General features: G+C 39.8%; 1 protein-coding gene across 1 annotated transcript; it reads right to left on the bottom strand.

Moving 5' to 3' along the window:
* Positions 1–12,191: 12,191 nt before the first annotated feature.
* On the bottom strand, positions 12,192–15,304 carry LOC111226101 (potassium channel subfamily K member 17-like). Its single transcript, XM_022751192.1, has 5 exons — positions 15,089–15,304; positions 13,818–13,932; positions 12,788–12,951; positions 12,526–12,694; positions 12,192–12,442 (listed from the first exon to the last, which is right to left on the bottom strand). Exons 1-5 carry the CDS (start codon positions 15,302–15,304, stop codon positions 12,192–12,194), a joined length of 915 nt encoding a protein of 304 aa, XP_022606913.1.

Here is a 15,304-nt window from a genome sequence, read left to right as displayed (position 1 = left end):
CCATTTACCAGCCACTGAAGATCTAAGCAAGACCCACTTTAGAGTTGAATTATGGGAAGTGTGGGATTTTGAATGTTTTTGTTGCTTGACCTATGCTATGGTTTAAAACTCTTGGCTTCAGCTACAGCCATTTTGATCATTCTTTATTTTTGAATCTGTCTCTTTAGAGACCCCAAACTTTATGTAATGGCAACACTAAATCAATGCAAGACCCATTAACCTGAATGACAATAATAGCAAGCATGTAGATAACTGATTAAGAAATGAAGAAATACATAAGTATTCATTGCAGTTTTGATATCACTTGATGAGACCATTGCTTTGTCTAAAATCAATCCAATGTTCACTTATTCACTTACTCTCAATTTACTCGATAGTGAGCAGTAAATTGGGTGAAGTGTTGCACAACTAATTTTCACGTCTATTAAATGTAGTAGCAATTAAGATCTGACTTCAGACACATCCATGTGATTTTTAATCACAAGTTTTTCCATAAAAAAAACCCCTTCATGGCCTTAAAATGGTGATTTTGTTACTCTACACCTATGCTATATTTAATATTTTCAGAACTATGAATATGCAAATTGGCCCTGTCTCAATCACCTCTCAGCCGGTCGCCTACAGCTCCAACTCTGCTCATCAAACAGACAAGCCTCTGCTTGTTTTGTCTTTTGTTAGCTACTCTATGAAAGGCAAGTGGTAATAGTTAAAAGAGGTGGGGCGTGTGTGGAGCCAAGACCTTGGTGTGTGCTGGTTTAATAACTGTTGCAAGCATATGCTCGTGTTAGCACAACGGGGCGTCTTGCTTGAAGACTAATCTAAGGCTAATTCATTTGCTAATGAGCTAGTTACCGACCAAATCTAACAGACAGTTTTGGTGAGCACCGACACAACAATTAGTGCTAACATATAAATAAGATAAAATTAGAATTTCACACACATCAGATTCACCGCAGTACAGTTGTCATGAAGGAGGAAAGTAGCTATAGAGATCAAAACCATATTTGTTTCTGTTGTGAAGTTGCACATTTTAACATGGGAGTCTATGGGTTTTGACTTACTTTGAGGAGTTAGCCTCAAGTGGCCAGTCGAGGAACTGCAGGTTTTTAGGACTTCTGTATCGGCTTCATTTTTCAGCCCCTGCAGTTGCCGCTTGGCGAAACCACGTAAGCCCCACCCTGCAAGATGATGGAATGGTTCCTTAGGTTTGAGACATATGAAACCTAGGCTCTCTGAATCTGTTTTTTTGCGAGTGCCATTGGTTCACTGCAGTTCCAAGTCTTGTATCAAATTAAAACATGAACCACATGAACATGTGAACAACTTCACAAACTTGATTTTCATTAGAGGGGGGCCTTTAACTTTATAAAAGAGGCATGAGACTCCTGAATATGAGACCACAAGAGGCTAATCAACAACATCAACAACCTCTGACACCAACTAGTTGCTTTTTATACCAATTTATATTAATAAATTAATTATTCACATTTATGTGGAACGGAGCCCCTGGTTTGCCTCACTAATGACAAGGAAGAGGTCCATCTAAAAAGTCATTTAAATTTAGAAGTAAATAACTGAGTTGTTCTGTGGCTCTAAATTTATATTGCTATATTCAATTCTGGTCAGTTGAAGGACAAATGTTGAGATTACATAACAGAACACAAAAGGTCAGTGTTTGAAGTACCTTCAACAATGGAAATGCAGTAGAATGGAAAAATCCTGTCATTTCCCAAATGTGCTCTCTAGGAAAATTGGATAAGGATAAGGTGCTGCTCTTGAGTACGCTTCTCAAACATCAATATTGACCCATCTAAAAAAATTTTTTATTACCACAAGGTCTCCTTCAAGTTCTTTTTTGTTCGTTTTTTTTTTTTTCTAAATTGGGTTAATGGATTCATTGCCTCAAGTTTTAAACATTCCTTCCCAAGGGGACCGGCTGGGGAAGGCTGAAACAGGCAGGCAGAAGCTGCTGAGTAAACGCCACAGGTTGTTTATGTTACTGCTCTCTTCTCATGCACAGGCTTGTCTGAGCTGCAGAGAGGGTATAAGCCAGAGAGGAAATGCTGTGGAATGAGCAAGGGCATGCCATTGGCTGCCGGTGCAATCTCTGAGTTCATGGTATATCAGTGACTTTACCAGATCAAATGTTCCCGAAAAACAAAGATTAGTGTTTCCAGCCATCGAGAGGCACCGATGTCCCGGAACAAGCTCGTAGAATCAAAACACACTTTATGTCATATCAGAGTTCAGAGTTTACCTTCGTTATCTCAAACCTTTATCACTGTGTTCCAACATCTATATCATTTAATAGCAAGATTATGTCACTAATTACTCTGAAGTAAACATAATCTTGCCAACTAAACTCTGTGTCCAATTTTAATTTAAGTTTATTTTAATTGAAGGATTAAATACTTCTCCACAGATCAAGTCAAATCTCTGACCTCTTTAGCTAATGAGATGCTCTCGAACTCTCATTGTATGAAGCTAAAAATACATTTTCCATGCATTAACAACTGCTTTTCATAGGCTGAGAAAAACTGACACAAAGCTTTCATTCAACAGTGAACACAACCATAAGTTATAAACACAAGCAAGCGTTTTATTACAGCCTCGTCAAGAGTCACAAGTTTACAAGCCTGAGAACAGTAACTGTAATTCAGTATGGAGACATCTTTTCAAATCTTTGCCCTTTACTCTGTTATAGGCATGAACATGTGAGCCCGCAGCCTCAGGAACCTATGTGATCTCACGGCGTTTAAATAGCACGCCGCTTTCCAGGAACTTTTCATTATTTCTTTGCTTTTCATGTGTCTTTTAACGCAATTCTGCTTTGGCGTAGGGTCAGGGGTTAGTAGAGAAATGACGTGGTGTTCAATGACACACACAAAAAAAGCAAAAAATACATAGCGATAATACGCAAAATGTTATTCATATGACGTGCTGCCTGAGGAACACACCCTTTAAACACGCATACTGAATCTTCATCTATTGATGGACAGATTGATGTTGAAAGACAATGCTGTTATGTGAGAACATGAAAGCGTTGATGTGACACACGGTCAGTCAGGGTGAGAGGAAAACAATGGTCTGTAGTTGTAGTGTTTCTTACACTTACAGTAACAGTATTGTAACTGATCAGGACACAGAAACACTGCGTCTTCTGTAAACTATTAGCTGCTCTTTAGTTGATTCAGTCCCTTTAACATTTACCAGCAGGCCCAATAAAACCGTTTGCAAGTGTTATAACAATAAACCCCCACTAGTAAAACCTTTTATTCAATCATATGGCTTCTTGATTGTTTCTGGTAATCAGGGTGGGGATGGGAGCTCAGTTCTCCTTTTCTGCTTACAAGTCTGTTTGACAGTTGCATAAAGATGTGTCAGTTGTTGTGAAGTGACTTTATGGTTCAAGAAGCCCGTGCATGAGTTCATACTATCACAAGTCCAGGTTTTCCTCGTCTTCTTTTACCCTTTCAGTCGTATTTACAGTAAGAATCCTACTGGAACAGTCAGCCTTTACTGCACCATGTGTTTTACAGTTCTAGTGGTTTTAGGTTTGACTCAGTGTGACACAGGGCTGATGAACAAAAGCTTGAGATTTTTTACGTTGCACATCACCCTCCTCTTAAGATACCGAAACTTTTGGCCGCTAGTGGTCTCTCAATCAACAAACAAAAGACGGTGTTGGGTGATGTCATGCAGTAGCGTGGGATCATGGGAGTCTTCGCCATCATTGCGGTCAGCTTCTCCCGGTTTGGATTCCTCCTCTCCAAAACAAATAGGCCAGGAGATTAAAACTGATACAAACACAGAATAAAGAAATTCCACGTTAAAAATCAGTGATTCAGCGGAGCCAGGACGTCTCCAGCAGCTGGGAGCTGAGCTGTCTAACATTTCCTCAGCTTGTTTCTCTGATAACTTCAGATCCAGACGTCCGACGACTAAAATCCTTCATCTGGTTCAAATATAGAGCTGAAAACCACCAAGGTGTAAAAGGGGTATTTTAAAATGTGCATAAAAACTGAACAAAAAATTAATTATGAGCTTCTTGCAGGCAACCACAACGCTAACACATGTGCACAGAGGATATGATGTCATCGACAGGCGACCAAATTAAACGCAGCGTTACCGTGATCAAAATCACAGATTTTTCTTGGTTTGAGAATTGATGGAAACATTTGAGATAATGTAAGTAAACAACTCAAACAAATATACAACATAGGTCTACGTGATTTTAGACACTTTAATGTGGAAATGTTACACATAATAACTTAAACTGGAAACAGGACCCTGAGGACAATGACCACTTCTCAGGTAGCCAGAAAAACATGTTATGATACCTGTGGACTGTCAGTACAAATATACCCACTTTTGTGCGATCAGGATGGGTGAGTTCACAACAGTTCAGTTTATTGTGTTTTATTTGAACCTTTCAACATCTACAATTCAGTTCTTAGTCTGAAAGATTGTTTTTTAACTCTTCATTGAATCTGTACAAGTTAAAACAAATGCTGCATATAAAAACAGATAATATTAAAGTGCTTCTGTGTTGTGGTTATACCATAGCCTGCACTTCACATTATCACTCAGCTGTGATCTATTGTGCACTCTATAGTGAGTCAAACACAGACATGCAAACATGCATAGACAAAAGCAAACTCAGACAGACGCACTGAGCACACAGGGCTAGACAAAAGTCATTTTTTTGTGTGTCCACAGTGCAAGGCCCTGAAGTGACATTGAAACTTTGTGGTTGTCTGTGTTATCAGGGAGTGTGTAAACAGACCACTGTTTCAACTCAATTAACCCAGAAAATAGCTGAAATTTATTGTTGTTGCCCAACAGGTCAGGTCAAGGTCAACTTTTATGTTCAGTAATCTACAAGTTATAGTCTCCAGTACAAGTCTAAAACATGTCACTATCATGTTCTGTTCTGTTCTGTTCTGTTAAGGAGCACATGTAACGACGGCTACAGAGCGCTGATGTTACGTAAAAATTGATTTCAATGTAGAGCAATAATCCACAGGATAATATAGATTTCTTTTCTTGTGATGCAAACATGTTGTGAATAGTAGAGAATGTCTCTTCTCTTAAGGCCATTTGTCTCCTCTCTTTCTGTCATTTGGTTGATCTATCTGTTTGATCCTGACTGAAATATCTCAACAAATATGCAATGACATTGTGCTGCCATGACATTGACTTTTGTGGTTTGGAGTGAAATGTCTCAAAAACTACCGGATGGATTGTTATGATATTTGGCACAAACATCCATGTCTCCCTCAGGGTGAACTGTGACATCTTTGGTGATCACTTGACTTTTCATCCAGCACGATTGGGTGAAAACGTTAATACATACATCTACGATTCAAAATGATTTTTTTGTTAGCATGCCAACACACTAAACTAACGGACCATGGGATACTAAAACATGGTAAACATTGGAAAACAATACCTGCTAAACATCAGGACGTAAGCATTGCCATTGTGAGCGTGATAGCATGCTAACCACGAGTGAACATTTGATCTATGTGCATATTAAATGCTCTGAAAAGTGACCTCTTCTCTGCTGGTAGATGGAAAATTTCATGTAGAGAAAAATGGTTACGGACAATAAACATGGTTTGCTAAAATTATAGAGTGTGATATAAAATATGACTGAAAAAAAAAAGAAGAAGAAACTGTTCTTCTCTGTGTACCTGTGGTCCAAGTCTGATACATAATGGCGTCAGAAAGTTCCCGTACAGTATGATACATATTATCTGCTGGAGGAAATAGCTGGGAGGGGACAGGTATACGCTGCATGACTGGCTTTGACATCATCATGTATACACACATGTTCTGGCATGAGTGTGCTGTTAATGAGTACTTAGAGGAAGGTGAACCTTTGCAGTGTTTTGGGCAGGTCACCAAGGCCTGGGATCATTATCTGTCTGCTCTGCTCTGTTATTAGTTAGACAGTGTGAGTGTGACCTTGCTGCTTGGTCCTCAGTGTTTGCTTGGTGAGTGATTGGCCTTTTTTCTTTTTTTTCTTTTTTTTAGCTGGCAAACATCCTGTTCTAGTGTTTTAGTGATCGCACGTTTCGCATATGTATATCCTTGTGTAGGAAGACAAAAACACAGATGAGCAGAGGAGTGGTGATGCTCACATGTCAGCCGCCCCCCCCTCCAGACGAACACGTGCAGGTAGACGTGCGTCCAGCTTTCCTCAGCACACATCCTCATGTGTTTGCTCAGTGTTTAGTCTGCCTTCTATATATATATATATATATATACAATGAATATTCAGTTTCATTGTTTATTTCTCCCCTTGTTTGGCTCATAAAAAGCCATCTGTTCTGTTTTGCCATCAGCTCACCTGCCCTCATGCTACCCTCCCAGGATTGTATCTTTGTGTTCTACCTCGTGGCAGCACTTGTCAGCTCAGCGCAGGCCTATCTGTCAACTTGCCTGATTACAGTAATTGTCGGGATTAGTGTGGAGCCCAGCTGATGCCTCGTAAGAGAGGGTAAACAAGACAGCCAGTCGGTCAGTTAGTTTTGGAAATGCACACAAACACAGAGGTTAAGTTGTGAGTCAGAGAATGGGGAGGTCAGGGAGGGTTAACTCGCAGCGTTAACTGTGTCACAGAGAGACGGGGCTGGGTGAGGAGGAGAAAGTAATGCACGCAGGACTTTAGAGGCAGGATGTGCATGTTGTCCTCCCATTGGCTCAGAAGAGGGAGTTCAGGTCCAATGAGTGGGATGGAAAGGGACACGCATAAGGCAAACATATCAGTTGACACACTAGAGCCAAATGTGAAAGACAAAAATGGATGGAAACCTTGAATAAAAAGAGAGCAAAGATAAGTGCAATAAAGGACATCTCCTTATTTGTTACATGTATTACACGGCTGTTGGGGTACTTGCACAAACGTGATATTTCAGTAGACCTTGAGGAAATTTATTCAAATTTGGCACAAACTTTCACTTGGACAGTCTGTAGTGAACAGTGGGAGTTCAAGGTCACTGTAACCTCACATTTTGGCCATAACTGAAGAATTAATTTGCTAATTATGACAAAATACATGTAATATATGAGTCTGGACAGACATGGATGTAAAGAGCAAACTGCAACTGCTTGCAACTCCTCTTACAACTCGAGATGGTAATTCTAGTGATCATTTGCAACTTTAGATTTATCACTAAAGCATAAGTCCTTTATGGCAGTAATTGCATTCCCAGTTCATCTTTATCTTCCACAGTTATGTCAATCCAGCAGTTTCTCTTTTACCAGTACGATCAGAGCAGATGTTTAGCTGGTCAATGATTAATAACCACATAAACGAAACTGTCATGATGAAACTGACCACAGTTTACCTCAGTGCGATGAGAATTATGTCACTTATGTGTCTGCTGCTCCCTCACAACCTCAAAGCCAATAGTTCAAATACAGAATATTTGAAATATGGCCTGCTAAAATGTATTGACCTTAATTGTGTTTGATTGAAAATTGATAAACTCATGATGTACACCGATTACTTAAAGGAGCTATTTTCTATGTTTTTCTAGCCAAACTAAATTCTTGTTTCTATCAGTTCTTTTCTTCTACCTCAGTTAGAATGCTAACTAGCTAGCCCCAGCCCGTTCCAGCCCATCTTGTCACTTTCCGATAGCAACTCACTGTAGCCTCTAATCTGCCCTGTAGCAGCGCTGCTCAGAGAGTATATTACAACCTCTTGTATTATAAGGAAAACAATGGCTGAAACTCTTGTCAAGTGACTATCACCACCACCTGCCCCCCAGCAAGAAACCCTGTTTGGCTCCTTTAAACCTAATGAACTGAAAAGTCAAGGCAATGTTATTTTTTCCGTGAGCGCCAGAGCTACTGTAGCTTTAGCTTCCCTTCAGTGTAAAACACGTCACTTCACTTCCAATAAAGTTCTGTACATTGTGCATGTTGAATAAAGCACGAATATGCAAGCTACAGTTTGCTTCAGTGCAGCTCACAGAAACAAACTCTATCATTAGCTGCGATCAGAAACAGCAGTTTTTATACCAGGGACAAAAATTGTCCTATACAGATTTAATGTTAATCCCATGTGGTTTTAGTGTATAACAACACGGGGCCTTCGTGTCACCAGTGGGGATTATGGTCTCTCATTTGCATGGAGAGCGATTGAGGTGACATATGAGTAAAAACACAGGCTTAAATCACTAACGCTAAACCATATAGTATAATATTTGCTTACCATTAAATCCTCAATCATATGTGAAGTCTGCAAAAAGCTTTAGCTGTCGGACATGTTTGCTCTTTAAACAAACAAGTTATGCTGAATGTCTCACTGGAGAAAGTAAGTTCTCCTTTTCTTTTTTCTTTTTTTTTTGTGTTATTTGGATTGTGCTCTTTGAAAACATCACACGAGGTCAGACAGTACAGTAAATATGTCAGAATCCTAAAGCACATCCACATAATGAATACTGATGCATTTCATGTGACATGACTGCTGCTCCTGTGTGTGGAGATGAGACTGAGATAGATCTTTGTGTATGAACAGTATGCACATATAGAGACTCATGTTGTTTGTGCCTGTGCAACACGTGTTTCTTATGTATATTAAATAATCTGAATTGTTAGCATGAGGCATTGGGTTGACTGACCTTTTGAATCCATCCAAAACCTGACCACGAGTTTTGTGCAGGTTTTGAAAGAGGTGGTTAATCAATATGTCAGAGACAGAAACACCCCTACATAGTATACATAGATTTTACAGTTTGTGTAAAATGTGGTTTGTTATGCAATGTTATGTTTGTAATCTGAAAACCACATCGATAACCCTCCTTATACTGGAAACTGATATTTTGCAATACTTTTCAGAACTTACTCATATTGGGATTAAATATTTTCACATGCACTTCCATTGCTTTTTGCTCCCTCACGTTTAGGGGAGCAGCTATAGCTTCTAGCACTGAGGATGTAGATCAACCATGTGGCAATGCTCTCATCCTCTGTACCATGAAAGAGCACCTGTTAGACAGAAAGTGATGGTAAATGGACTCCACTTACGTGGCGCTTTTCTAGTCTTATCGACCAGTCAAAGCAGTTTACAATGGAAGCCACATTCACACACACAGAAGTACAGTGCTTTTTTTTCCTACACATAAAGCGTTTTTCTACCATACACACACCAATGATAAATTGGGGGCAATTTTGGGTTAGTCTTCAACCCAAAGACAGAAAGCTGGAGTCGAACCACCAACCTTCCGATTAGTGGACGACTCTCTTTATGACTCCTGAGCCACAGCTGCCCACTAACAACACTACAGATGCAATGATTAGCCGATTAATCGATAAGTCGACTAATCGTTTCCATCCTTTTTCAAACTAAATCTCATTGATTAATTGAGAAAATAATCAGCAGATTAATCAATAAAAAAGACATGTACTCCATATTATACCAAACTAAAAGACTAGAAACTGGCAGGTTGAAATCAGAAATATGGCATATGGCATAACATAACACCGATCTGAAGGTGTTTAAAAGCTTCTGTATCTGTGCACTGGGTAATATACCAGCAAAGGTTAGCAAAGATTACTCAAACAGAAGGAGAGTTGTGGGGACTAGTTTCTTCTGCGGATTAATATGCTTTTCATGTGCTTTGAGAAGTTGCAGCACAAGATGGTGAATGTAGGATTGACTCGAACTAAACACACCACCCAGATTCATTATAATGAAAAAAAACCAAACATGTCATACAGTGTGACAGTGTGGCTCATCGATGTGTTTTTAGGATTAATTCACTGATAGTTTTGAGCTTTTCATGTTTTTGACCATAACAAAAATATGGTTATGGTTTAGGTCAGGCAGCTAAATCCATGTGGTCATGGTGAGGAAACACTGTGACTGTGGTTAAGTTATGAAAATGTCAGTATTTCTGGTAAATGAAACTGAATCTAAACCTGGGTGACTTGGGTGCTAACCCACTTGTGAGCCACTACAAACTTACCTTTACCCACTATAGATCCAGAGAGTAAACACATCACACACACTCTCTCAGACTTCCACTGGTTACCAATATTACCAATAGGTCTTTAAGACAGCACAACGTACGTGGTAATGGAAAATATCTGCAGTTTGACTTTAAGTACATCTGAACTGGAGCTTCGAGACAATATTCCTTGTGTAAATCAAATAGCGATAGATGATGATGATGATGATGATGATGAGGATGATGATGTTGGGCCTGAAACCCAAAGCACTCACACAGTCAGCACCTCAGTTTCAGAGTGTTGTCCCGCCGTGGACAGTATGCAAGCTAAACCCCTGGCTGATTAGACAGGAGCAAGTGAGAGGCACCGGTCCTCTCACACATACTGAGTCCTCATTGAACCGTGGCCAAACAGGCATGTGGCATTTTGTTGTACAATGGTCACACTCCTGTCACTCTCACTCTATTTTCCCTTCATCCTTCCTTATTATCCATAGAGAGAAAAAAAAAAAAAAAAAAAAAGTTTTACTGCCTTACTCTGCTGTCTGGAATTTTGCACTTTCCCTCAAACATCCCCCTCCTAATTCTTTTCACTGACTTCATCTCTCTTGTCTTGCAATCCATCGCTCCAGCACTTTCTCATTTTCCACTCTCTTTTCCCTGCTGCCTGCCGTCTGTCTTTGTCATTCACTCCTCCTCGGCGTTGCCTGAGTTCCTCTGATTTACGATCCTCTATAGACGTTTGTACCTTTGACTGCTCCTCTGTCCTGCGTTGTGCTAGTCTAGTTTGGGCCTTTGTCAAAAGAAGTAGACGGCTAAAACAAACACATAATGAAATTATCACTGAACACATTTATTTAATGATGCAACAATTACAACATGATATCAAACAGGAATTTCTTTATTGCAGAAGAATCCTTATATTCTTAACTGAAGTGTATATTTGCTGTGACGATGAGATCAAAATAGTTTCTATGATTTCAACACGGTACTCTATATCTGCTGCTTTGCCTTTGGTTAGTTTCTCCAGTGTGGGTGCAGTGGCACCACCTAGTGGCTATAAAACTAATGTCAGCACAGATGAGCCACAGTCTACTGAAACACTCTAGGACTAGCGCATAAATAGATAAAAAAAAAAATAAAAGTTGTTGTAACAGTGTTTTAACATTTGTTACATAAAATAAAAGCAAACAGGTAAATATTTAACAGGTAATCTAATAACATGGATTGCTCTGGTTTCGGTTTAGTTTGAATGATCTTTTTTTAAAACTAAATGTTTCCAGTATTTGATTTATGTAGACAGTACTTGTAGCATGTTAATATTGTGTTGAAAGTGTGGTTGACAATTAGTGACCTTAAAACTTGAGATAATTAACATTATCTTACAATGGAATAAAATAAAATAAAATGCATAACATTTTTTCTTAGCCCATTTAACTTGCATCACAGGTATTCAAAAATAAAACAGTAATAAAAGTAAACAAGCAAATGTTTCTTGTCTTTTTAAATGCAATTTCTAAACGAGTCATGGTTAACCAGATCATTTTAAAAACCTTGATACCTTCCATGATGGCAATGGAATGTGTCATTTACATCATCATTATGTAAAACAAATCACATTATTTACATGTATTTTTAATTGCCAGTGATTTTGATTGCAGACATCATGTACCTGGTGCATAAAGCCCCTCCTGCAGCTTTGATGTCAACTGTAAAATACCACTAAGTTGCCAAATGACTTGGTTTCTGGTCGGTGGGGGAAGCAACAGACAGACCACTAACCCCCGGACAGATACACGGGGCAAAGTAAGTGTTGCCCCAGTATCCTTCCTCAGACTAATCTCAAACAGCTTCTTTTTTTTTTTTTTTTAACCAGGTAGATTAAGAAGAGTCACTTGTTTAAAGTTCAGGAAACAAAGTGATAAGAGACTAAACAGTGTGGAAGTTGTGTGCTGTCAAACAAACAAACCTGACTCAACAAAAATGAGTCAATATTTTAGCTGCACTTAAGGAGAATGGGATCAGAACTGACCAACCATAGCACAGACACATTACATCATCACAGACACTCAACATTTACTGTCTTTATAACACACACACACACACACATCCTGCCATAGCTTAGCCATATTGCATCATTTATGCCAGTTTCCCAGCTCCTGATGTACAGACAGTCAGATTATTCTATAACTAGGTCAACTCACTGAAATCTTCTGATTTAGCAGGTTACTGAGTTATTGGAGGCTTCTTGATCTCATCTTCCTCCTCCATTTGTGTGTTGGGGTTGTTGCCCTCTGCGTTGCCAGACTCGTCCTCCGGCTTTTGTCCACCCCACTGCAGTTTGAAGTGGGCGTTGAGCCGCTCCAGGATGTCGATGGAGTGGTTGATAAGCAGGGCCAGCCAGGCCAGGCCGAAGAAGATCCATGAGGCCATAAGGATGCTGTACCACTCTGGGTATTCTTTGTCTGGATTATTGTCTGTAAAATTCATGTCATGCACAATTCAAAATGCAGTAAAGGTGCATGCAAGAACATACAAGGATATGGTAATAATCCTGTACCTGCCACATAATCTCCAAAGCCGATAGTGCTGAGGGTGATGAAGCAGTAGTAGATGGCCTGGGAGTAGGTCCAGCCCTCATGTTGTTGGAACACAATCATGGGCACAATGAAGAAGAGAGCTGCTCCGGACAGGTAAGACACCAGGTGGACAAAAAAGCGGGTACACTTCTGCAGTGAGATGCGGACAGAAGCAGTGATGTTAGTCACAAATGCTCTTAAACATATTTAGATATAACATCAGATGATTAAAGATCTCCTCACCCTTCTGGTCCTCCCCTCGAGGAAGTCGGAAACGTTCCTCTCTATTACAAGCATGTACTTGCCCACCCTGTTGAGGACCACCATGTTGAGCGGGATCCCAAACACGGCAAAGAACACACAGAAGATCTGTCCGGTTGTTGAACTAGGACTAATGTTCCCATAACCTGCAAAACTGTAAGTTGTTAGTATCTCATCTCACTGTGGTGGAAGCAGAGGAAGAGCTGCTCTCTGGACAGGAGGAACCTTTCTTACATAGAGTAAGTCATGTCAAGAGTAGCTGCCTTGATTGGTGATCTGTGTGATGACACATATAAAATATAACAGCTCTTGTATGAAATGATACTGCAAATACCGAATTAAATTTGATATTATTTTGAAATAATTTTTCCCGGATTTATGACTTTCTTTACTAAGATAGCAGCAGTGGAGAGATGACAGGAAATAAGGATGAGAGAGATGCAATAAAAGCCCCAGCCAATCTCAAGCCTGGGATGCTGCTGTTCACAGTCGGCATCTTAAACCCTAAGCCACGGGAGCACCACTTAAAAATTATAAATATTATTAATGTATAATAATACTGTGAAAGTATCAAAGCCTCAGTCCACAGAGAAATGCACACAGCCTGTATTCAGAAACTGAGCCTTAAAACCAGCCGTCAGGACTTCTGGAACTTTGTGATGTCACAACAAAGCAGTCACCGCTCTCAGCTATGCCCTAAGCCCCGCCCACCCGGACCCACCATCCAAACTTGCAGGATTTGGTTCCCTGAAATTTGCTATTTTTTTATTTAATCACACAGAAAACAGTCAGCCAATCAGAGGAGAAGCTCAGCGCCTCCTCTCTTCTGATCGGCTCACTGACCTGTTGTTACTAGAGCTCCAGAGAGAAGCCTGAGAGAGGAGATGTAAAACTACACTGAGATGGTTTTTGGTTCTTAAAACCACAAATATATCTTCTTATGGATCAACACTTCAAATAAAACACAGAAGAAGAGGAAAATATGAACTTTAAGAATCTGTTAATATCTAACCTATAGTTGTCACCACAGTTGCAGCAAACACAGCTGAGCTGGTGAATTTCCAGAAGCCGTCTGTGGTGTAGTTGCCTCTCAAACTAAGGCCCACCTTTGATGCATCATGAACAACCTGAAAAAACAAATGAAAATTACAAACTAGGTAACACTAGCGCTCGAACTAGAGCAAGCTCAAATAAAACAGTGTCATCTCTCATGGACTTGGGTCAGACTCATAGTTATGTAACTTCTGTACATCCTAAAGAGACCTTGAGACCATTCAGGTCAATACATTACAGTTGACAGCATGACATAAAGAAACACCTTCTCAGCACTGTGTCAGACAGTCACATCACCGATGTGGGAAATTCCACCTCAGATATACGTAACAATCTGAGACTCCTTGTTATCTAAGGTTTTAAATGTATCAGTTATGATGCAACACCTCTGAATCCCACACTGGTGTATTAAATGTTGTCTTATTTTGAATAAATTTAGATTTCATGTCTTCATACCACCTTAATGTGTGCTGAACAGGCACGCACACCATCTCTATGGCTTTGCTTGGATTTCACTTCTACCACAATGCAAATCTGAAGGGTTTCTCTCAGTCTCTTGCTCACATCACTTGGCAACAATATCAACAACCTGCTGTTTCTCTTACTCTGTAAACTGTGCAACGTAACATGGTGTCTGTGGGATTTATTTCAAGGTTTAAAAATAAATCAATAAATAAATAAATCAATAAATAAATAAATAAACTCAGCAGTTTCCAAGGAGAAGATTAGACAACTTTGGTGTTGTGTAAATGAAGCGAGGGAAAATACATAGGCAAAGTAGAGTGTCCTCTGCTGAAAGGCAGGAGAAGCTGGTATTTGCATGGAAGAAGATGCTTCTCTGCCACATAAAAACCAGTCAGGATTTCAAACAGGACTTCCACCAAGTGGCAGTACTGTTAATTCCTTCTGTTTGCTTTGAGTATTTAATGATGAAGACATTTCCTCATTCGGAAATATAAAAATGCAAAAGGGAGTAGGACTGTGGTTAAGATGTAAATACAATGGTCTCTCGGTAAAACCCAAAGCAACTCTACAGACATAGATGAGTGGGCTTTAGCAGCTGTTACTGTGAAATGCTCCCCTCACATTTACATGTTAATATGTCCTTGACAGAGATGTAACTGCGTTGCCTCTGTTACTGTTTATGGAAAAAAAAAAAGCTGAGAAATGAAAATTCAATTCTATTCTATTAATCTATTTCTCTTGGCGTCCCATGTTTCTGTGCCTCACCTGAGCCACTGCCTCCAGGCCGTCTTGGTTCAGACAGGTGTACGTCGTGAGCAGCCTTTTTTTGTTCAACAGTAAAACACTGATGTCCTTTTGTCCGAGATCTCCTTCCACCTTCCAGAAAACCACCCCGCCGATCAGCACATAGGCCACATAAACCACCCCGAGCACGAGGATGGAGGGCACCCGGGCCAAACTGAACATTTCCTTTATTCCCAT

The sequence above is a fragment of the Seriola dumerili genome, unplaced genomic scaffold, assembly GCF_002260705.1.
Source record: "Seriola dumerili isolate Sdu_G_001 unplaced genomic scaffold, Sdu_1.0 BDQW01000149.1, whole genome shotgun sequence".
Classification (NCBI taxonomy): domain Eukaryota; kingdom Metazoa; phylum Chordata; class Actinopteri; order Carangiformes; family Carangidae; genus Seriola; species Seriola dumerili.
Note: the sequence above shows the minus strand (reverse complement) of the source record. Positions and strands in the feature narration are given on the sequence as shown.

Bases quoted from the DNA above. Each gene is read 5' to 3' on its own strand.
- LOC111226101 (XM_022751192.1), bottom strand. From the start codon at position 15,304: ATGGGAATAAAGGAAATGTTCAGTTTGGCCCGGGTGCCCTCCATCCTC. The intron at 12,695-12,787 runs GTGAGGAGATCT...ATCTCACTGCAG, and splicing joins TCGAGGGGAGGACCAGAAGG to AAGTGTACCCGCTTTTTTGT. The intron at 12,443-12,525 runs GTACAGGATTAT...TGAATTTTACAG, and splicing joins CTTTGGAGATTATGTGGCAG to ACAATAATCCAGACAAAGAA.